Source organism: Watersipora subatra, chromosome 1, assembly GCF_963576615.1.
Source record: "Watersipora subatra chromosome 1, tzWatSuba1.1, whole genome shotgun sequence".
NCBI classification, from domain to species: Eukaryota; Metazoa; Bryozoa; class Gymnolaemata; order Cheilostomatida; family Watersiporidae; genus Watersipora; species Watersipora subatra.
The window spans coordinates 5,910,609-5,935,411 of record NC_088708.1 but is presented as its reverse complement, the minus strand read 5'-3'; the positions used below and the strand labels follow the sequence as shown (position 1 = coordinate 5,935,411).

Here is a 24,803-nt window from a genome sequence, read left to right as displayed (position 1 = left end):
CATTGACAGCAGGCTATCTGATAACCATGGACAGCAGGCTATCTGATAACCATTGACAGCAGGCTATCTGATAACCATGGACAGTAGGCTATCTGATAGCCATGGACAGTAGGTTATCTGGCAACCATGAACAGTAGACTATCTGATAACCATTGACAGTAGGCTATCTGATAACCATGGACAGTAGGTTATCTAATAGCCATGGACAGTAGGTTATCTGGCAACCATGAACAGTAGACTATCTGATCACCATTGACAGTAGGCTATCTGATAACCATGGACAGCAGGCGATCATGCTATGTTTAACGGTCAGTGTGGACTGATTGTGACCTTTCAAATGTGTGACCTTACAGGCAGCAGAAGGCCATAAATAACTCAGTTTTAAGGTGGCTGGTGCATTATTCATACAGTTAGCTTTTTAAACTACTGTTAAAATATGAAGGATATGATGCAATACCCTTTTACCGTGCTATTTAAAACTGACATATAATTATAACTCTGTCAGAACCAGAATTGGCTAGTTACCAGTTACCTGTTACCAGTTGTCAATCAAAGCTGACAAGAAGGGAGAAAAATAGAGAAAGAGCAGTAGCGAGCAAAACTTATTTACAATGCAAAGTAGATGCAAAGCCAGAGGGAGAACCCGTACGACTCTGTGCCATGACACACTCAATCACGTATCAATCACAATGACTAATCAATATTTGCAGCTTGTCAATGCATATTCAATAAAATCATTAAAGGCTATGAGCAATGAATAATTGGGAGCACTTATTGACCGTCGAGTCTGGTTGAGAATAGGATTAGCGGTCGGGTCTCCGAGCCTGCGCATGAATAATCAACCCTCGATGTAGCAATCGAGGAAAGAGAATGGCTAGCTAAATGCTCGACACTGGCCAAATTAGCTATTCCCGGTCAGTCGTGTTTACAACACAATCCCAAAAAAAGCAAAGATTTGAATTGCAAATTATTCATATTATCTGCTGACTTGATGACGTAGGCGTGTTTTAGCTAAATAAGAGGCCTGACACTTAAGCCAATGGAAATGCGAGTGATGGCATAAATAAAAGAAACCCAAAATTGCTGACACAAAATAGTGTAGCTGAATGGTAAAATGATGGACAAGCGATAGCAGGTACTTAATGAAGCACAAATATTGCTTGTGTTTTAGAAAGTCTCCTTGACTTCATACACACTTCCTATGAGCGATACATTTTGGCACTAAAACAAAGACCTGTTAATAATTGTCTACTCGCCAGGATTACACAACCGGGTCCTACACTCAAGTCTAATTTCCTTGCTATGTAAATGCGCATTACTACAGCATCAATTAGCTTCTACAAAGAACAGACGCAAGGCAGAATGTTGCGAGTTGTGGGTGCAAGAATTTGAGATTGCTTAAAAGACTTCAAAGAAGTAAGCTATGCATCTTCTCACAAAATCTAAGACAACATTCAATAGTAAAAACACACTTGTACGGCCACTTCAGCCAGCTTGAAGACTTTGAAATTTCGTGGGTTCTTCTCATCCTGGTCTACCACATAGCCTGTCTTTTCCGCTATGACAGAATACTCGAGATGGGCGGGTAGAGGACCAAACCTGCAACAAAGTAGACACTTGTCATTTCAAGTATCAGGTTAGCTAGGATGCTTAGTAATTGGGGTTGAGTAACGGTAGACTGACCAATCTCACTAGTCATGGCATGTTGCATCACACTTCCTAAGTTCATAAAAAAACAAATGTGTGCTGAGACGGTTGGGCCGTTTACACAAGTTTACACAAACCGTACACAGTTTTTTATAATTTTGTTATGCAACGAGCAGCAGTTAATAACTTTTGATTAAATCCGAGAGTTTACCAAAAGCCTATTTTTGAGCTGATTTCAGTCATCGATCAAAAGTTATGTCATCTGGTAATCTCCTTGATATATAACATACAAAGGTTCAACTTCAAATGTAAAATGTTCTTTTTCAGTGTTTGTAATTTCAGCAAGGATTTAAGCAAAAGTTTATTATATTTGTGAAATAGTAGGAAGGTTGAAAATGAGAACTAGAAATAAGACAAATAGGATAATAATATAATAAAATAAAACAAGTGACAAGCCGCAGGGCAGACAGACGTATGTGCCAAGTCATTAATCTAAATCTGAAAGTTGCATCATGAAAAGTAAGGCTCATCATATATAGATCAGGTGCTAGAAAACAAAACATACCCATCATCCTCGCATATCTCTAAGTATTATTTTAATGATTTTACAATTGCAAGCCGGCTTTGCCACTCTGCTTGTCACGATCAGACCAGATCAACTCTTAAAATAGCCAACGAGCACTCAGCACATCCTTTTCTAGTATCTACACTTTGTATACTCATATACCCTGAAACTAGATTCTTATTTGGAAAATTATCTAGGAATATCCACAAATAACACAACATAATATAGAAATGGTAGTATAATAGAATGTATTAAAAAATAACTTACTTTTTGCAAAACATTTATTACAATTGGCAATTTAGGTTGAAAATGATACCGAAGTTGTTTGTACTAATAAGTTAATCTCGATAAAAATAGCCATTTAATAATGAGTGCAAAAACTACACTAAAATTCAAAAATCATCAGCAACATCCTACGAAAATATCGTAGTAATTAATTTTTAATGAAATTACTTAATTATACTGATTGATTGCCCTTCTAGTTGGTCTGCTTTATTTAGTGGAGTGTCATGTTTACAGTTTGAAACTTTCTCACAAAGTGAGGCATAAACTCTCCCATAAAATCTAGCCGAACAGATGTAGATGTCCGTAGATGTTTGCAGACTAGGTTTGAAAAACAATACTTGTTGCCTATTATCACATCTCCAATTTGCTAAGTGAAATGTTCATGACACAACTAAATCCTCTCGGCATGATACATTTATTTGGTTGAAGAACATCACCGAATTGGATTTGACGCGTAATCTCTTTGTTAAATTCGTCACATACATTAGAAAAACAGTTGCAATTCCATTAGGATTTTTGAAAAAAGGAGCGGATAACTTCCGACTTACATAATACATACTGCATCTAACTAAGACGCCTCTCACAATTCATTTTCACAAAATTTTGAAAAGCTGATTTTGTAACCAACATCCAAGTGCGAGACGTTTCTCACCACTCTAACTTCACTAGTTTCATCAAAGGTTTTTCGGCATCTGTACTAGGCTATACCACAGCATCTGTACTATACCACAGCATCTGTACTAGGCTATACCACAGCATCTGTACTATACCACAGCATCTGTACTATACCACAGCAAATGTAATCTTTAGTTCCATTTCGAAATATGCATACGGAGCCTTTACAAACTGCATGATATACCCAGAAAGATAATAAATAAGCCAGCCAAAATATAGAATAGCTTTGCTAGAAATGGTTTAAAGATCATAGGTGCAATAAAGAAATACAAACATAAACTTTATCTTTGTAATCTACAACTATATTCCAAAGTACTAGAGCTAGCATGAAAAGTCTCACGGAACTCTTAAAAGGCTTAGCAATAAACCTTTGCATCTGACAAGCTCGAAATATCTATCCGTATTGGTGATTATATTAAACAGAGAATCTCAGGAACCGATGGTTTGTAAGATAAGGAGCTGTTCTATCGGATTAAAACTTTTATCAAATCTTTAATCGTAAAACACTGTTTGAAGTACGACAATTGCCGAGCTACCTAGTCATTGGTCCTACAAGATGTGCTATCCTAGGAATTATCTCATTAGAGAACATAAACTGTGAAACAGAGCCATACCGTGAAACATTTAACAGGATGTGAGTTACCGTGAAACCTTATTTGGACGCCAAGGCGCACTATTTCTCAACATTTCCCTTAAAGTGGCGCTTTATTAGAGGTGACGGTCACATAAAGGATGGCGTTGTATTTTTTACACACCTCGTCAAAATATTGAGAAGATAAATTTAACCCTTTCATGAGCGAATCGAATGTGACCTATATTTTGCACTCTTCTTCAGGTGGTGCGACATTAACCCTTTTGGATGCAAGAAAATAGCTAACTTACCTCTAACTTGTCATAGATCTCTAAATAAATATGCATGGGAAAGTTGATACATGTCTCTACCCGGCAGCAATTAACCTATGATGATCTTATACGTAGCCTGCATTGCTATTTGTTGGAGCTTTCAAGCTTTTTTTATTTCATTCTAAATTTGAAAGCATGTTTTTATTATATAATTATATTTTACAAGGTTGCATAAAAGCTCATTGTACTCATTGATGTTTGCTACAGTTTGCAGCCAAAACTGGCTTTTTATGTGCAATAGAAGAGGAGTTACGAGCACCGATCCATTGTAAGCCGAGTTCAGATTACTGCAATGATGATACCAAATAATCTACTATATAAACGGCAATCGTTGTCTGTGTATCTGATTGATTGTCCGCCTTATAGAGCGGTCTTTCCTTTTATCGTCTTACGAATTTCGGTCATACGAAGCAAACTGAATTAGGTAATATGTGTAGTAACAGTAAATAAATTATAGAGCGGTCTTTCTTTTTCCATTCGGTCGAACGAAGCCAACCGAATTAATATGAGTACTAATTATCGTAATATCGTAATATGGACTATTAGCCGCTACTTTTCTCTGACGATTTGAGCCAAGCGGCTTATATAAAGGTGTGGCGATTCTGTTGTTTTTCTTTCACCGCTCGAGCGCATTAACCGAAATCCCCGGTTAGCACGCTTTTTAAACGGCAAGTTTTCTGCCGCGTTTAAAAGTACCTTTCCTGAGTTGTGCGGCCTATACAAAGGTGTCTATACAGCTATACAAATGTACTATTCATTAAATAAAATAAATTAACGAGTAGTTATTTACATGCAATTAATATTTACTGCCAACGTGTGCCGAGAAGGTCACGTAAACGTTTGTTTCTTGGAGCCACTGGAAAAACGCATTTCTCACCTACTAAATTTCCACATCAAAAAGGTAAGTGTTTCTTATACGATGTTGTATTGTCTATGAATTGCCACATCTCCACTACTTAATAACGTTGGATTTGCCGCTGTTCGTGATAGTGGGTCATGTTCATTTCCTTCAGCAGCCGAGTTACTAATTTTTTTTCCAGCTACGAGTAGGCCTACTGTAACTTACTATTACAGAACTTTCACGAGTACTCCGAGCGTTGTGATACGCTATTGTGAAAAGAAAGAGAGCAGCTGCTATCGACTTACTGTCACCCTGCATCAGCCATGACCAGCTATACGTCGCCTGCTCAAAAGTAGGCACACGCCGAAAACTGTTTCTTCATACGCCTGACAGAAAAACCAAAAATCTTGTCTATCCGCATGTGTTGCGTTGAACTAAGGGAGAGAGAGAGAGAGAAAGGGAGAGAGAGAGGGAGAGCGAGGAGGAGAGGGGGGAGAGAGAGAGAGGGGGGAGAGGGAGAGAAGGGGAAAGAGAGGGAGAGCGAGGAGGAGAGGGGGGGGAGAGATGGAGAGAAAGAGAGAGGGGGAAGAGGGAGGGAGGGGAGAGAGGGATAGAAAGAGAGAGAGGGAGAGCGAGGAGGAGAGGGGGGGGGGAGAGAGAGAGGCAGAGAGAGGGAGAGAAAGAGGGAGGGAGAGAGAGGGAAGAGAGACGGAGAGAGGGGAAAGAGGGAGAGAAGGAGAGAGAGAGCGAGGAGGAGAGGGGGGGGGAGAGAGGGGAGAGACGGAGAGAGAGGGGGAGAGAGACGGAGAGAAGGGGGGAGAGAGAGGGGGAAGAGGGAGGGAGAGCGAGAAGGAGAGGGGGGGGGGGGAGGAGAGAGAGAGGGAGAGAGACAGGGAGAGAGGGAGAGAGGGGAAAGAGGGAGAGATGTAACTGCATATTTGGAGTTGTTTTACAGTATGAAAGACAACTCTCAATAAACCTTATGCTGCGCGTGAATCTATTCCTGTAGACGGGTAATGCAGCTAGTCTATATATATAAATCTCAAAGTTTGTCTATATGTCTTTCCGTATGTCCGGCTATAGCTATTAAAATCTTGGAATAAAAAAATCGCATTTTGCTAGATTTGAACTCACGAAGATTGCAGCCGCACGTTTTGAACCGCGCATTTAGCCATCAAGCTACACTGTTCTTAGCAATCTATCGCTCTTATCACACACCTTATACCGTATGCACACGCTAAATGGGCACTTTTGATTATTAACTAATATTATCTTTTACATTTATTTTTGAAATTATTTAAAAACTAATTTTTTGCTACCACTGCCTATTTTCTTAATTTGCAACTTTTAAATTTGCCGTTTCAATTTCAAATGTGCCATTACACTTCTATTTTCAGTTTTTCGTAAGATTCGATTGCTAAATCGCCAAAGGCTAATACTTTTCACGCGAACAATTGTATATTATCGAGGAGGAATAGCCTCTACATTCTCTGTCCGTTCGGTCAGACAATGTACCTGACAAAGACAGTACGATATCTCATTTTAACATTTGAACCAGTATCGAGAGGTACTAGTATCGTCGCATTCAAAGTTTTGATGGATAGCTTTAGCTGGAACAGTAATTTTTTCATACACACACACTTCTATGCTCGAATTGTTATTATTAATTCAACATATTTAGGAATTTTATTTTGTTTTCTCAGTTCATATTAATTATATCATTACCAAATCATGTTTTATTGTAATCGTAGCGAAACAGACTTAATTTAACTATTACTTCCCAATTATTTCACATTCACATAGTTGTTTTATTTTGTTTCTTAATTTATTTGACCTGCACAAAGCATTTTCCCCATGATACAAGGTTTGAAAGCTACAGTTGTTTAACAAAGCTTGATGACCTTTACACTTGTTTTATTTTTTCTCTTAATCTATTTAAACTGCAAAAAACACTTTTCTCATGATATGAAGTTTGAAAGTTAGAATGGTAACTGTTGTTATATATTAAACAAAAATAAATTTTATGTGCCAAAACTTTTATTACTTGGGCAATGCCGGGAATTCATCTAGTATACTACATATCTGCAAATTTATAAGTTATATAATAATATATCAAATGTTACAAATATATATTCGAGAATAAGTGAGATGAACAAACCATATTTATAATACATTCAGAAAAAAACTAACATTTTTAAAACAAAAATATTTGCAACGTTTGCTTGGCCAGTTGCATTCTGATTGTTGCTTTCGTTTAATACCATTTCATATTCTTGTGGCTGTTGAATACCTTCCAGTGTCTTCTGATCTCAAATTCTCTTCTGCACAGCTGAGCTAGTCGATATTAGTGTCCAAACAATTTTTAGCAGAATAAAACTTTTACACGATGCCATTTTGAATAGAAACTTCTAGGGCAAATAAAGAGAAGCCATGTGTAATCAAAATAGCCTCAAAATGTTAGCTTCGAAATAATAGTAGTAGCACATTTTCCATCGTAAATGCGAAAACTTTCTCCCACATACATTGAAGCATCGACACCGCGTTAAAAAAGGAACTACTATTAGCCTGATAGTTACTAATTATTTTTGTGGTATTGCTTTCAAAGTTTTAACGAAAAAACCAAAAAGCTTTGAAGTTGGAAAACGAACTTCAATATGAACAGAAACAACGAACGAATTAATTTTTATTGATGTAATTGAGTCATTATTAGTACGGTTTTGTGGACACTTTTCTAATGATCACTTGCTATTATGGGCTCGTAAAGATGCAGATTGTCAAATAATGGTGGTCAAATAGAGGTGGTGTTCAATTAAAGGGTGGCGCTGTATTTTTAAACCTTTTTTCTCATAGTGGTGCTCAAAAATGTACAGGTTTTATGGTCACCCCGAACATGCTTTCACTGCCGTAACTAGACTATGGTGAAAATTTGCAATTCTAATGACAAGTTCCATCGGGTGTCTATTGCAAAGAGAACGCAGAAGTCCAAGCCTATGTAACAAATGATACCAAGTGACTAAAATATTTATAATGACAAAATTAAATCGAAACTTGCAGAGATGAAGTCACATGCTTCAGCTAATAATATGCTACGTCTCTTGCTAGAGTCGATGATAAAATACAAAGTTTAAATGTACAAATGGTAAGATAAATTACACTATTTCCTGATATGGTCAATGCTATGGTATGAAATTATATTCAACAGCAGACGATATGGTACAAAGTTTTAAAGGTAATTGGCATGAAGTTGCATATTACAGCTAGCCATATAGCATGAAGTCATGTTTTATGGATTATGATAATATGACACAAAGTCATGCGCTACTGATTAGGAAATGGTACAAAGGTCAAACCAGCATTCAGGGGCAAATTAATAGGAATATTCTTAGTATGGTAGCCTCGCCAGCAGTTGAGAATAAAATGGAGATGAGTCATCACACTTCCCTTAGTGCTCTGATTTAAATGTACTGTAAATATCTGGCCCTTGCAGATATCTAGTCTCTTTTGGTATTCTAATATAGTGTATCTGATATCTGGTATCTTAGGGTCATCCAATGTAGTGATGTGGCCTGTGCAGATATCTAATCTCTCATATCATCCATTGCAGTATATCTGGCCTGCGCAGATATCTTGCATCTTGTTTTACCTAATGTAGTGTATCTAGCCTGTACAGATAACTAATTTCTCGTAGTCATCTAATGTAGTATATCCAGTTCGTTTAGATAACTAATCTCTTGTAGTCCATCCGATGTAGTGTATCTGACCTGTGCAGATATCTAGTTTTTTGAAGTCATCTACGTAGTATACCTCTTCTTTGTAAATATCTAATTTCCTGTAGTCATTCAATGCAGTGTATCTGATCTGTGCTGATTTTTTGTACCTGTAGTCATTCAATGTAGTATATCTGGCCTGTTCAGATACCTCATTTCTTGTAGCCATCCAATGTAGGGTATCTGACCTGTGCAGATATCTAGTTTTTTGAAGTCATCTAGTATACCTCTTCTTTGTAAGCATCTAATTTCCTGTAGTCATTCAATGCAGTGTATATGATCTGTGCCGACTTTTTGTACCTTGTAGTCATCCAATGTAGTAATCTGGCCTGTTCAGAGATCTCATCTCTTGTAGTCATCCAATGTAGTGTGTCTGGCCTGTGCAGATATCTAGTTTGTTAGTCATCCCAAGTAATGTTAGTATTCATCCTGTGGACATATCTGCTTAGTTGTAGTCATCCAAAATAGTTCATATTTGGCCTGCATATATATCTGACTTTTTGTAGCCAGTCATCCAAACCTAAACAGGAGACCGAACCCTTCAAGGCATCTGTAGGTGTTCAAACCTTTATAGAAATCCAACTATGACCCTTGAAAAATGTCCGATGGATTATAAACTACCGACATATTGCAAACAATCCAAATTAGTAAAGATCTGACTCATTTTAGATGTCAAAGTTGATACATACGCAAACTCAATCTAGTTTACACAATCTTTCAATATATGACCAATCTGTGGGAAATGATATGTGTAGATTTTTTTGCAAGTCCTAGTACCATTTTCTTGTCCAGAGGGCATGAAGAAAGTTAGCTGCTCTCAAACTTATCACGGTCTCATGACATTTTCATAAAACCAAGTTATCAACCAATCATGGATGAACAGAAAAAACCCATGTATATGAAGCTAATGTTGTTACAGTGCACCGTCGTTAGTATTGGTACCATAACGAGTTCAAATTAGATCATTTTGATTATCCAGGGGTAAGGCCATGGCTACGGATGAAACGGATCATTTGTATAGCTCATGCGCTGCAAATGCCCGTCAGCAGTACGATGCTTTGTGTATAGACAAATACTGGTATGTTGATTTACAATCGTTTAAGAAACAATCGTAGCTTATCGGATTGGCCAAACAAGTCGATTCTTAAGGAACATTCTATTTTATCCATTTCCAACGGAAGTTGACTATATTTGAGATTTATTTTTCAATGCGAATAATAAGGATTTATGAAAAACAACAACATAAATATGACAAAAATATTCTTGTCTGTAATAGATATGTGAAGGCTACTGGTGTTCATTGGAACTGCTCGCGAAACATTTTAGGATAATGCTTTGGCTGGTTAAATCTACTGAGAGCCATTTTTTTATTAATTCATTTTATAAAGGCAAATGATTCTCTTTCTAGAGGTATAATTTTCATCTTTACATATACCGATTTTTTATTTAGCAAACACATAACATGGCTAATAGCTGTACAGATGCTAATGCGATCAGAAATCGTTGGCGACCGACCGACTGTAATGAGTGATTAATAAGGTGACAATGCTTTGATATTTACACTGCAAATTCTAGCAAAAATGACGTGACCTTCACCTGACTGAAGCCACGCCTGATTGGTCAATCCAATTATCAAAGCAAAGCGCTGTTTAACAGTGTAAGTTCTTGTGTAGCCACAGCAAATATGGAAATATGGAAGCTACTTGCTAGTCAGCAGTTCATGTCTATATGTAGCCATAGATTGAGAGGACAACCATCTTTGTTTATAGGCCATGATACTTCTTACAGCATACTAGGTCCAACTCGACACAACTCGAGGCCTAATTGATATATCAGCCAGATATGTTGAAGCTCTTAACTGCTACACGATGCTATTGAGAAGTTATTCTTGGATAGTTGGAGAAGAGCTTGCATGACTCATATTAGAATATTTATACCAACATATGACATATTCAATAGAGATTATGTCTAAATTTATCTACATTAAGTGAAAGGTTTCCTTGTGGCTTACCAACACAGTATAATTTATGAGAGGGGAGAAAAATGAGCAAGGTTTCATAACATGGGAATAAGAAAACTCTCTCTATATCTTAACACGGTTCAAGAAAAAGTAAAAATATTAGTTCCTACTACGAAATAGCTAATAAAAAGCTTCAACTGTGCATCAGAAAGCTTTAGAGCCATAGTACTTCTAGAACTATATATTAATATTTACATAGAAAAAATTGAGCACAGTAAAAATTATATGTCATGCTATGCATGCACAATAAGCACAAGTGAATTGGTCATGGACCGGCTTGCAGGAGCTATCAGTCCTTACATAGCAAACCATACCAGAGCCATGCCAGAATCACCAGTGATAGGTGACATAATTGACAATTCTGAATTGGTTCATCCGAGTCCGTATGAGAGAGGTGTAAGATGTGATTTTCACATAACGGATAATGCGCATTCCATGTGTCAATAAAACTATCCTCAATAAATACTGCTATATTATTTTAGGTTGTGTGTTCCATGCAGTTAATATTACACCGGCCATCTGCTACTGTATAAAGCTACCAATGGCTGATAAATTTACGCTGAAACCAACTTTTACATGGAGTCTGTTATACAGACACAACAGACCGTAATATAACATTGTAAATAACTATATAAATCTGTATAAAGATCATATTAAGACTATACGTTTAGTTGACTTATAGTTAGTCATTCAAACGCGCAGATCATAAATAGCGCTAGGGCCGAGACAAACACTTGGTGAGTTTGTCATTTGAGTAAACGAACCAAGGTGATGTGTTCCTACAGGAGCACTTGTTGGTAACATTAGTCATGGTTTATGTCAAGAGCAATGGTATTTGAAAGGCACTAAGCTGCCTCAATACACAGGAAATACTACTGACACCTGCCAACATTTCAGCTGTGGTAAGAAAATTGTTTGTCAACTCTTATTCAGTTGTCACTATAAATGTTTGCATAAATATGCATTTATCTTACCTTTCCTTTTACCAGCGCCCATATAAGGTATACAATGAGCTTATGAGCTCTATAGAGCTTCACCGCACCGATTGTAATCAGGCCTGCCTGGATTAGTGCCATATCTATTCATGTACTTTTTTACTTGAAGGCATAAAATGACAAGTTTAACAGCTTTATACACTGCAAACTTCTTTATGCTTGGACTTGTGTACCAAAACAGATTGTAGATGTGTCTCCCTTGGTTTGCCCTCTGGGCAATAACGGCTGAAATATACGCCATATATAGCTAAATGTGTATATACAGCAAAATCTGAACAATTGGGCTGTCTTCATAGTTTTAGTGGTGGTGAAAGTAGGCAACTTTGTGTGTGCTCTTATTGTAACAACAAAATATTATATGACTCAAACTCCTCAGTAGTAGAAAGTTAAAGAATTGAGGGTCGTATAAAAAAGTCTCAACAGTTAGTGGGTTTTTACGTTTCTCATGATATCGAAGCTTTTTCCACTCCGAATCACAGAAACGGTAAAACCTGAAAAAATGTGACACCATTTCACTTCGTTAAATTTGTGTGAAGGCATTCGCAGTAAAACTACTATTCGACATCACAAAAACACTCACTGTGGATGGAATTGAATCAATAATACCGAGTTAAGCTCTCCCCGGTGGAGGTAAAAAAACTCAGCGCATTTCATTATACTATCACGCTTCTAATACTTATACGCTTATACTATCACTATTATAACTACTATTGCAAATGATGGGTTGCTCATACGACAATGATGAGGTAGGTACTTTTTTTATTTTTTTTATTACCTTATTCATTAAATAACTGAACCTACCGAGATTGTAAAGATTCCCACTGCACTGGTGCAGGCCTCTTCCTCGGCTTAACTCTTCTAACATAGAAATAGGTTTTTTTACGTTGACGACCTTTGATGATCGTTGACGACCTTTGATGACCGTTGACGACCTTTGAAGTAATAACTGAATAGCGAGTAGTAAACTCTGTTGCTGTTTTAAATTAGAGAGATATTAATAGGATTATTAATTAAGAAAATTCTGATCAGGCCGAGTTAGCACAAATGTATGAAGGGTGAATTGAAAAGCCACTGTGATCCGAAAGCGAGTTTACTGTAATAGATTCTGTTTTGAAAAGTACATCGCTAGTCTTGAAAAAATCGATTAAGTGCAACACTGTATCATGGAAGCTGTAGGGTACAAATTTGTCGACATATTCTCCTCAGAAGTACTAACTCAGATACGAGGGGCATTATAAGAATTAAAGAAGAGTCTAAAGAGGAACAATGTTACGATCACAGCGTGTCCGAGGAATACTGAAGAAACAATTACAACCATGTAATTGTTTGCTGTCAACTTATTTACTACTGTTACCCGAATACATCTATGTTTACTACTGTTACCCGAATACATCTATGTTTACTACTGTTACCCGAATACATCTATGTTTACTACTGTTAACCGAATACATCTATGAGCAACAATTTTTATCACAGACCTGCCTAGGGTGCCTTTGGCATCACACGTTTCATTATTCATATTTCATTATTATTTTCATTATCACCAATAATCAGTGAAATAATCTTTTTAGTAAAGTCTGATCTTGACACACATACGTGCTACTCGACAAACAATGTAAAACTTGAGAAAATACATGTGTTTGTTTTGGCATAATTAGTAATTTTCAACAAACGACGGCTGAATTTCTAAAATATTACAACTTTGTAAATCTGTCGATATGTACGCAGTTCTCTTTCATATAACGTGGTGGGTGATGCTCAAATAATATTAAACAGCGTCTTTTGTAGATTTAAAATTGTGAATTTCAATAAAAATAAAGAAAACTGGTGCAACGGTAACAGCATCGAGGAAAGAAAAAATGTAATGCTTATCGCAGAACTAAGAAAGGCAATAACAAATCCAAGTACACCCTCTCATATGAGAACTGATATTACTATCACTATGTCCTACAATCAACTCTCATGTAAGAACTAACTGGGATGATACCAGCTCTTCCTCTACCTCATGATGACCAAAGTAATCGTTATGCTGTTTATATTGACTGTCTCAGTAATGGTTACATTCAGAATGCCTAGATTTGAATGAGTCACAATTGGAATCTAATAAGACATACTGTAGATGCTTTCAAACTACTAATGACATGTCAAAAAGTGATTGCTGGCACCTTGGATGATATCTAACTTGTTAATGACTGTCAAAACAACTTCGTAAGATATCTGATAAATAATTTGGGCAAAATAAGGAAAAATAAAGCTGATTAGATAAAGAGTTGAGCTTGGAGCTCACTAATATGAGTCAAACTATGTGAACTATGCTTTGAATTGGCCCCATTTGCTCACTGTGAATGTTGCGTTCATTTAATTTGACTTTGGTTTCCTGTATTCTAAAATTATATATTATAGCAGAGCTGCCTCACTAGTCAATTACTTGAGTTTCACAGAATGTCTTAAAGCTGTCGGCTGAGTTACATGATGTGTCGTTACAGTCATCCTCATCATTATTATATTATTATTGTACTTTTGTAAACAGATATGCACTGCTATTCCACGCTTTAATAATATTCTTGCGTACAGCATGCTGCGCCTTCAAAAAAATAATCACAGAGGTTTCCCTATAGTCAGAGAAGATGGCACGCAACCAACTTTCATAAATGTCGGTTGATTGTCACGCTAATATCAAGGTAAGTACGTAAGTAAGTACGTACACTAATAAACTTATAAGAACATTTTACATGGTTTTCAACATATTCTGGTAGCTTATTCCTACTTATTCACAATGTCAGCATCTCTTTAATTAAATATATTATATTTTGAAGTTTAGTTCAATAATTTACTGTTTTAAATCTTAACTATATTAATTTTTATTCTATTACATTAATATAAATGTCCAGATAGATTAACCAGGTAAAACTAGATATTTACTCCTGGCAGTAAATATCTTTGAATATTACCATTTTTACTAGTCAAATAATTCTTCTTGGGACAAATTTTTCCATAAAAACAAGTTAAAAAAGCTTTTGCTGACATGTCAAATATTAAGTTTTGGGTGATATCATGCGGAGAAATATGTTAGAAAATTTTTTTCTCAAGTGTAAAACCGCAGTGAAGATCAACTTCATTACGAAGGGTAACAGCAAAAGTTAAAATAGCACAGTGAAAACATCATAATTTTCAAACTAAGGTACCATCTGTTCTGCTGTACCACCCATAATCACTGTTACACAGTGATACACCTAGTATTGCTAACCAGTTCTGGTGGGCTGTTGAAGAGACTCCCTGTTGCCACGCGCGTCCTCTCTGTTACACACATAAGCTCTACATCTAGCTGTTGATTGGCTAAATACCTCAAATATTCAACCAAACTTCACTTACACATCGAAAAGTTTTCAAATCTTCATTTCCTCAATTACCTATTTTTTAGCAGATTACGAATTCAGTAATTGACGTAGAGGGCGAGTCTGTCTTGCAATGCATAGTCCCCCTAATATATCATGTGTCCTGTTTCTTCGCCTAGCTATCCAGCACACAATCAGGATGTAGTTTGCCAAAGGAAGATTGCAAATTATTAAGCAATATGGCCGCCTGCATTCACAAACGCAACAATTTCTATGATTTGTATGCAGTAGAAAACCGATGATATATGTTATACTCGGATCACTTGCCTGCTAAAGTTCTCATATTTCGTGGACCCCAAGTCACCAAACAGTGGACATATTGACTGGTATGTCAACTTTGAATACAAGCACCTGTGTATACTTGCCTACACTGGTTTAAACCCGATATTAACTCTTTGGGCGCCATTTTCACATTTCTGCACAAATGCTTATGTGACCCGAGCACCAATTTCGAATTTCTGCAAACTTGCAATGGCTCAGAATCAATGAAACTCAATGACAGGTGACGGTGAGCATAATATGTTTACAAAATATCTACAAACCTGATATATTCACAGTGAAAATGTATTTAGAGTGCCCTGTGAAGCAGTTTTACACAGTTAGAACGAGTATTTAATTAATAGTGGTGAAAGAAATGGATAATGGCAAAATAGCATGCATTTAATCGCGATGCCGCAAACGCTTTTTGAATATTTATCAACACGTTCAAAACTTCGTGACTGCCCCCCTTTAACCCGAGTTCCATCATAGTATAAACCTCTACGCATCTAACATAGTAACAAGAAGCAATAATAATAACATATTATTGCTTGGTAATTGCTTTTTCATTAATAGAAACAACGAAATTTTGCGGAAGTGAATGATCTGAAACCATTCATTTCAATAATCAAGACTTACGTTTTTATATAGTGTTCATGTATAACGTTGTTATGTCTTTTAGTTTAAATTTGAAACCTTTCGTTGTAGGAGCAATTATGTCATTCAGTTTATGAGGTTTCTGCTGTCGATAATTATATTTGGAATGATACAAATTTATTTGTTAGTCGATTTGTTAGTTGTTTTTAGAGCTCCAATTACGGTTTGTTTTATATTCATATAAAACATATATAACTCTTATATAACCGATATATTATACAGATTATATAAGTTATATAGCCTAACCTATATAATATATAGGTTGCATAACTCTGCATTCATTAATTCTAGCTCGTTCAAACCGCTTTCACATTATCTTAACACTTCTAGCAGCAAAATAAAACAACCTTTATGAAATAAGAACTAAAGGCCTGACAATTGTATTTTTATTTCAAGAAACAAGCTTTTTTGTATTCAAAACATTTAGTTTGCTATAAGGTAATCTAGACAGGTACTATTTGTGATATTCTGTTTTTGAAAGAGCTCTAATGATATATTGTTAGTTTGGGCTGGATAGACCAAGTAGTAACAGAGCAAAAGCCAAAACAAAATGCTGTGTTTTTGAGTGAAAAAATGTGGCACCGTCATACTTGGCGAAAGAAATAATGCGGCAATCAAAAGGTTAAGGAGTGTCTATACTCGAGAGAATTAGAGAGACTAATTTTTAATCGAACCAAATAAAAATCGCAACGTACACTGCTGCATTATTTGTTTATTTCCACCATCGTGTAGAAGTTGAAGCTTGTATTTTAACGTTGACAATAGAATTTACCATGAACCGGTCAATGCTAATAACAAGCTACAGCCGGTATATCAGTTTCCCTTAACAAGTAAATATTAGCGGAACAAAATACATCTGCATACCTGTATTTTCCTTGTTCGTCAGTCATTCCTTCAATGATCAAATCATCACCCTGCAGCACTCTGATATTCAGACCAGCAACAATGGGTGAGACAGCACCCTCGACAAATACTCCAGCTGACGCTCTCATAGTTACAGTTGCAGCTGGGCATACAGCTACAATATACCACCAGTGGGTAGAGTAACAGCTGATCTAGGGAAATATAGGGAGAATAATGAACCTGGTATTCTAAAAAAGTCACACTGATCAAACTTACTAATACAATCACATTTGGTGAGGTTTTATTGTAAAAAAATTCTTTACAAATTGCCCAAGAACTCTATCAGATCCTTACGGAGAGACTAGCATTTTGAGTTGTTGGATATCTAAGAATAGCCTCACAAAGAGCTACATATTTTTTAATTGGAACAATTCCCTGATCAGCTTCATATTGATAAGATAAGGAAACCCAGAAAAAATCTAGAGTGCGTAGGTGATATGAGAAATGCCTAAATGTTGTTGATAAATAAGTGTAAGCAATAAAATGATGCAAAAAGTTTCACATCGATTTCCATTAAGATAAGATCTGTACTTTGTGATTGCCAACTAGGAATTACATATTGTAGGTGACTCTGGGATAAACACAAATACATACTGGCAAACCTATTAAAATCATTTGCTCTGTCAGATCCACCATTAAAGTGTTTATGTTAAAATTGGTGAAAGTTTTTGCTTGATGTTATAAATGTAAAATGTTTATACGAACCAAAACAAGTTGATAAACATCTTAGATCAGAGTACCTGATTACATTTCTTAGTTAATCTAACGCAACAACAACATGAATTGTCACATTCTTGTGTAGAAATAGTGCTTATGAAAAGGTGTGAAAAAACTAGCAGCAAAAGAAAAAAACGGAGAATATTTTTATTCATAAAACTTTATTAGCGATCTTCTGTGTCTAGGTTTGTCTCTGCACACGCTTGTATTCAAATAAAACTACTTTTGTTTAATGACCAACCTAGAAGTCCAAATATAAAATATAATTAATAGTACGCTCTCCTGGCACTCTCATGAATATTACTCTGGGAACTCTCACAATTATTACTCATAACTAAAGCAAGTTGAATATAGAAATATTGAAAAATAAGCATTTAATAAACTAAACTGAATTAATAATATCTAAATGTAGCTGATGTTGTGACACATGGAGTCTCATGAGGTCTGAAGAGTATGCTTTAAATAAAAAAATGAGCTTTTATCTTCTTTTAAAATGCACTGCCCATCAGAGGTTGATATAATATAATTTATATGAAAACATGCCTGGGATTATGGCTATATATTAGAAGGGTATTTGGTATTCTTCCTGATAAAATATATATAGATCCAAACTCCGGTTTAGGATCGATCACCTCAACATACAAATTTTCTGACATACGAGATAAATTTTAGCTATATTTAAATTATAGTTATTTTAATATTTGTTTCAACATGCTAAGCACTTTCCAACATGTGACAACTAAAGTACCTCAAAACATTGCGGTTTTGTAAGTCTGTACATCTTTCTAATGCAGTTTTATGGTTTTGTTTTATAGAACTCAAACGATATTAGACAGCGCTTTCTATCTTTCTTTTCTAATCTTAAACGCCATGAATTTCAAGAAGACTAGAGTGCGTAGTAGTTGTGGTGAAAAACAAAAGAAAGCTATACTTTTCTTAAAATTGAAACCATAAATAATATAAAGCATCCTCGGATCTGCTCTTTAAAAATCTCAGAATCCTTCAAACAGTTATCGTGGAAAACAAAAGGAAAGTGACGCAAGTACACCTGAAATTAATAAAAGCGAATGCACTGGATAATTTAATAGATGTAAAGATGTCCAAAATGAGAAAGGTGTTAATTTAAAGCTCATGAAGAGCACATGCAGCTACATAATGTATCTTGTTAACAATCTTTAACTACACATCGTCGGGTCTGTTTCCTGGGTCACTAAAGTTTCACCTCAATTAACCGACCTTTAATGTAAAAATCCAGTGAAAAAAACTTTCTTTATCAATTGTAATCTATTTAGTTGCTTACGTATGATTTAGTTCGGTACACAGGGTTGGAAAAAACCACGGTTTTTATGAAAAAACCAGGTTTTATTGGTTTAAACCGGTTTTTATGGTTTTTATAATTTGACCTAGGTTTTTGCAATTTCAAGTCTAATTAACATCACTTACTATAGCTGCATGATTGAGCGTTGGACATACATATGTGGAATCATCTGTTAAAGATGGTACTGTGGGAGTTGTTATGGGAAAAAGAGAGAAAACATATGGAAATTTCGGAATGAGTCTTTTTTCCAACATGATTGATGAAATACAGAGCAGAAATCTTATCACATAAAGTGAATATTTTACCTACAGCTCTATGTATAAGTAGGACTTTTAATCCAAGTGATTAGTCGTGTGGTAGTGTAGAGCGAAGTATAATGCAGTTGCATTGCTAGTGTTTGGAGCAGTGGCAAATGACTCAACTTCTATTACCTGAATACTAGCATCACTGTCTAACTTGGCGTTGTCAGCTTGACATTTTGCTACGTGGGCTTTAAGCCTATCTGTGTGACCTTGCGTTACGACAGCACACCTATTAAATTTTGCCTTAAAACCTTTGCCTTTTGCAGTTCGAGTGAAAAACTGCCAAATAGGATCCTGTTTGCGAGGCATGATGGAAATTTGACGCGCAACTTAAACTTTTCAAAACATGAAAAACTTGATAAACTGAATTCTAACAATCCAACTACTTTGGCTTCTGCCCAATAAATGAAATATTAGTTTGCAAACTTAAAGCTTTTGCCCAAAAAGATTTTGTTTTAATTTCCAATTGTAAGTAATCCTTTCTCACTGGTCAGAGTTGAGAAAGTATTCATTCATTAATAGAGACGATGATTGGATTAGTATATTTCACATGGTTTTTATATTTCATCATTAAAGAGATCTTTATATCACTTGATACAAACAATTGAAAATAAAGTTCACTAATACATTGTTGTGATAGAATTTCATGTAGTTTCAACTTGAGCTCTGCCATCACTTTACTACTGTGTCCTTAATAAACTTCCGCAGCTGATAATTACATATAATTGCATTTCTACCGCACATGAACCAGTAGGAGCTTAAAATATTATGTTTTTCACAAAAAATAATGAAAAAACCAAAAAACCATAAAAACTGGTTTTTTCGGCTGGTTTAAACCGCTCGGTTTAAACCGAGCCAACCCTGTCGGTACATAATTTAATATAGTTCATTTGTTTGAATGCTACATGTAATTACCTAAAGCACACATCATTGTTTTTCAAGTTGTGAAACAAATGAAACAAGGCGAAATGTATTGTAAAAATATATGCTCAGCGAGTTTTGAAATGCAAAGCAAATATCGGAAGAGATTAACTCGCATGTCGAGATTTGACTGTACTTATATTCAGGATATCTACTTTATTATAAAGAATATATGTGGTCACATGTCAGCTAAAACGTGTCCTAGTGATGATTGGACAGCTGATCCTGTTAGCAATGTACAGTACCTATAAACTTCTCTCCAAGCATCATCATGGCATGATTTGTCCGGCAATCAATTTACATGTATACAGTCAAACATGGATAACTCGCCCACGGATAGCTCGAACACATGGTTAACTCGAACAGTTTCTTTGGTCAGTTCCCACGTAATGATATATTGCTTTAGATAACTCGACCTCAACTCTGTTCACTCGAACAGTTTTTTGCCCAACGGCTACCGAAACGGTTGTTATCGCTTTAAAAAATCACTTTATTCCAAGTCATAGAGGTAAACCTCAACTTTTCGTAATTCATAGGCGTCGTTATTACCACCGTCGGCAAAATATTTTTGTCAACAACTTTTCTAAAGGTTTGGTGAATTTTGATATTTACCAAACATCCGCTTAGCGATCGCCTTTCGGAAGCATGGAAAAGTGAGGTGACCTTCGCATAAACTTCAAGAAAAATCGGCAAAATTGATCTCGGTTAAAACGCTCAAAAGAAAAAGATGTCTTTTCTTTTGAGCATTTCAACAACGATCAAGTTTTGCCAATTTTAATCTAAAAAACGTCCTGGCAATAACATCACCTCAAACAATAAAACAATCTCAAGTGGTAGAAAAATCTCCTATACTTTTTGATAAAGTTTTAAACTTTACATTAGAAGCATTTAATTTGAAACAAGCCATTTATGCTTTTGATTTCTATAATAGTTTGTATATGTGCATGTATCTACTAATAAATAAATAAATACATGGACTTGTGACAGTGCTCTGATAACTTGAACGCTCTGATAACTCGAACACTTTCGCTCGGTCTCGTGAAGTTCGAGTTATCCATATTTGACTGTATTTAGTTTAAATCGAACATTTAAACCTATTTTGCTCTTTTGAAAACACAAATTTCAATGTGACGGTAACAAAACAGGTGTAAAGCATATAAAACATAACGCGAGGCTAAATTTACGACTGTTGTATGAGAAACACAAATGTTAAGTAGAGCAACCTTAACACCACACCTGATGATATATCATAAATATTTCTCAAATTGAGTGGCTAGGTACGGGACTATTCCAAGTTCTCAGAGCAATAAATGCGTTGTTCCAAATTTTCAAAAAACAATAGTGACAATTATCCGATCAGCAAGTTGGCAGATTTGCCAATATGTGACAATATGGGACACGAAATAATTAGCAAAGCATGAACAGTATATCATTGCCAAATGATTGTAAAATTGATGTGAGAAATAAAAATAACTGGTGTTTTGTTATTATTGTTAGAAGAATTTAGGATTAGCATAAAATAATAGAGAAATCATTTTCTAAGAGCTGACGAAACACAGCTATTTACAAAAGACATCCGTAAAGGCATTAGTCAACACTGATTAGGTATACGGTTTACAGGACATAACGACATTGCCTTTACCACAAGCTATTCATAACAGATTCATTCTCTGTCTAAATTTTCGTGAAACTGATGTTTGTTTCATGAGTATTAACAATCCTGGAAATAAATTAAACACTAGAAAACTTGTGAACCAGGAGTAATGAAATCAATTTAAATCATAACAGCATGATTGTTAGAGTGTGACATTGTGAGTTGTTAATAGTGTGACGAAATTAAAGTTTTGAATTTAAATTATAAAAAAACTTGAATGTTATGAAAATATAAAGCTTTTATCAAAAATGGTTCATATATGTAATGTTTCAGCGCAAATATGTAAAACTATGTAAAACTGAACGATTCCAATAGATCCATTTTGCAGACCAGCCACCACTAAATATATATCATATTATTTTTTATTGAGTTATTTTAATTCCTTACTGATTGATTATCAATAATTTTTTGGTTAATTTAATTAACTGATATTTATTAGCATTTGTTGAAAAATTTTGCATCTACTGAAAGACTCGCAAAATAATAATTTGATGACAACTAGAAATCAAGTAGAAACATTCACATGGAATTTCACTGTAACACCACAACTGCAAAACAGGAGAGAGTAGGGCAGGTTGAACAACTTTTTGTCATGACTTCTGCTGTACGGCCCTCCTTTAGAAAATGTTCACAAAATTTGGCATCAACTATGTGTATTATGTTCTGAATAAAGTGCTTTGTGACAAATATCCTATGAGTAATTTTATACATGTTAGAAGACAATTGGTAGAATGTTGCAAAATGGCCAACCTGCCCCACAATATTTGCTTTTCTCCAAATTAAAAAGACCTGCAATATTTGCTTTTTTCAAAAATTAAAAAGACTGATCTGCCCCACTGGTCCAACCTGCCCCGCTCTCTGCTATAACACTAAACTTGAAAGCCCAAAAATGCTTTGGCAACAATAGGTGGGATAATCATTACGCCGAATGACATCTTACGATGACGCAGAATAAAGCTACATCAGGCACAGATGCGTGGGCAGGCTCTTGCACATATTCTAAAAACTACTGCAAAAAATTACATTGTCATGTTATAGTTGCAGTGTCACAAATAAGCTCGCAAAAAAAAGATGGATTAGTCTTGAAAAAGAGAACAAGGAATTTGTTTACAAGATAAATGCAACGCTAAACACTAAAATTAAAAAGGAGAAAAATACGTTGTCTGGGTGCATACAGTACATTATACGTTGTCTGGGTGCATACAGTACATTATACGTTGTCTGGGTGCATACAGTACATTATCAGGAGATAGACTATTGTAATGTATCAACATTATATCTGACTATTTTTTACTTTTTTACATATAATTGTCTAACAGCTCATGCCAGCTGAGGAAACTATACTAATCTACAAATGTTTTCCGGCTAATGCAGGATCTTAGGACACGGATTAAATAAAACTGCGTAGCAAACGAGATGGCACATTATGATTAATTCAACGCCAGTCAATTTCTACTAGTTACATACATGTACAACAAATATAATATTGTTTACTTTAAATTGATAGATCAAAAGTCAGTGTTCATGACTTGTCTACTCTCCACTGACAGGATATTCTAATCAAGAAGGTAACTAGTCAAACAAAAATAAATCCTTTGAATTTGAAGTAAGGGGTTCTAGAAGCTCCTCAGAGATCACCAGTATGTACAGTATATGGAATGGTAAAGAGAACCCTAACCATATATCATCCTCGTGACTATAATACTTGTGTGAACTACTCAAGAACTTTCTAGAATACTTGCAAGCCGACACTGAGCAAAGCATGACCAATAGAATCAGATAAGTAAGCTTGGCTGCGCGTCATCAACATTTACAACAATTGGGTAATCTTAACATAGGGTGAAATATTAGTTTATAAACCAATTTCAGACCATTCCTACATAAGCACAATTTTATCTAGCCATTATTAAAATCAAAGCCATTTAATAACTTAAAACTACATGACAATCTGATCATAGCTTAACCAACTAATTCTCACTATATGTTAACTATTCTGCAAAGAATCATATATAAGACGTCTTCATTTCTGTTTTAATTTTAAAATGAGGTTAATATGACCATTGGAAAGTGAAGCCGACAGATCATATCAAAAATCTTTTGCTTTCCATTTCATGAGTTGACAGGAAGTTCATTAAATTCAAAAAAAATTTATAATCAGAAATAATTTTTACATAAATAGGCAAGCTTTTTAAAAAAAATGATGTCCTAATGATAATTATAATTCGTACACAACTTGTTACGTTCTGAGATGTGTAAGACTACAGAGAGAGGCAATTTTACGAGAGCGGTTGGTAGACTGATGGAAAGGGTCTGTCAGCTACCAAGTCTGGAACCCACTATTTGAGCTTTGGAGAATGTCATCTTACCTTTCAAGTTATCAGTTTACTCACGAAGGTAGGTAATGTATATTTTACACTATTGAACGCGTGTTCAATAAATTGAACCAGGATCATATATTTCCTCTTAAGCTATTCATGGAGCCAACTTATGCATCTTAAAAATCCCTTTGCTCTCAAACGTAAATTCGACATCATAAACTTTCAGAAATATTAAAAAGTTACAGGCTCAATTGTGAACTGTATAATAGGATGCCAAGAAAGTTGGTCATACGCATTGTGTTACATAAACACAACAATAGTTCATTCTGGCACCGCTAGGATTGCCAGGAAAAGAAGAGAAACTGAATGAAGCAGCTTGCATTAATGTGCGCCATGGAAAAAGCCTATTAACCAAATGTGTTTCGGAAACTTTCACAGACAGCTTGGGAGTAATAAATAACGTGAATGCCACACCTTTGGGCGACACCAATATTTAGAGATCAGCGAATACGAATCTGGTTTGCTAAGCCGGATGCAGAAGACGTTTATCAAAGCGAGAATGATTTTAGGTGCATATAGGATAGACCTTTCACTTTTAATCCGTAATTGTGTCTACTATAATGAGAATGCTAATCAGTGCCATGCCAAGCACTCGGCTAGCA

The 24,803-nt window shown here is 35.5% G+C and overlaps 1 protein-coding gene across 2 annotated transcripts in view; it reads right to left on the bottom strand.

Annotated features, from left to right (window-relative positions):
• The window catches only part of LOC137398102 (BOS complex subunit NOMO3-like), a 102,876-nt gene that overhangs the window by 38,321 nt on the left and 39,752 nt on the right, over positions 1 to 24,803 (bottom strand). For both annotated transcript variants that reach the window (XM_068084213.1, XM_068084218.1), the window contains exons 16-17: positions 16,873 to 17,026; positions 1,473 to 1,599 (exon numbers count right to left, since the gene is read on the bottom strand). In XM_068084213.1, the coding sequence (XP_067940314.1) occupies positions 1,473 to 1,599; positions 16,873 to 17,026 (281 nt within the window). The remainder of the gene's footprint in view (positions 1 to 1,472; positions 1,600 to 16,872; positions 17,027 to 24,803) is intronic.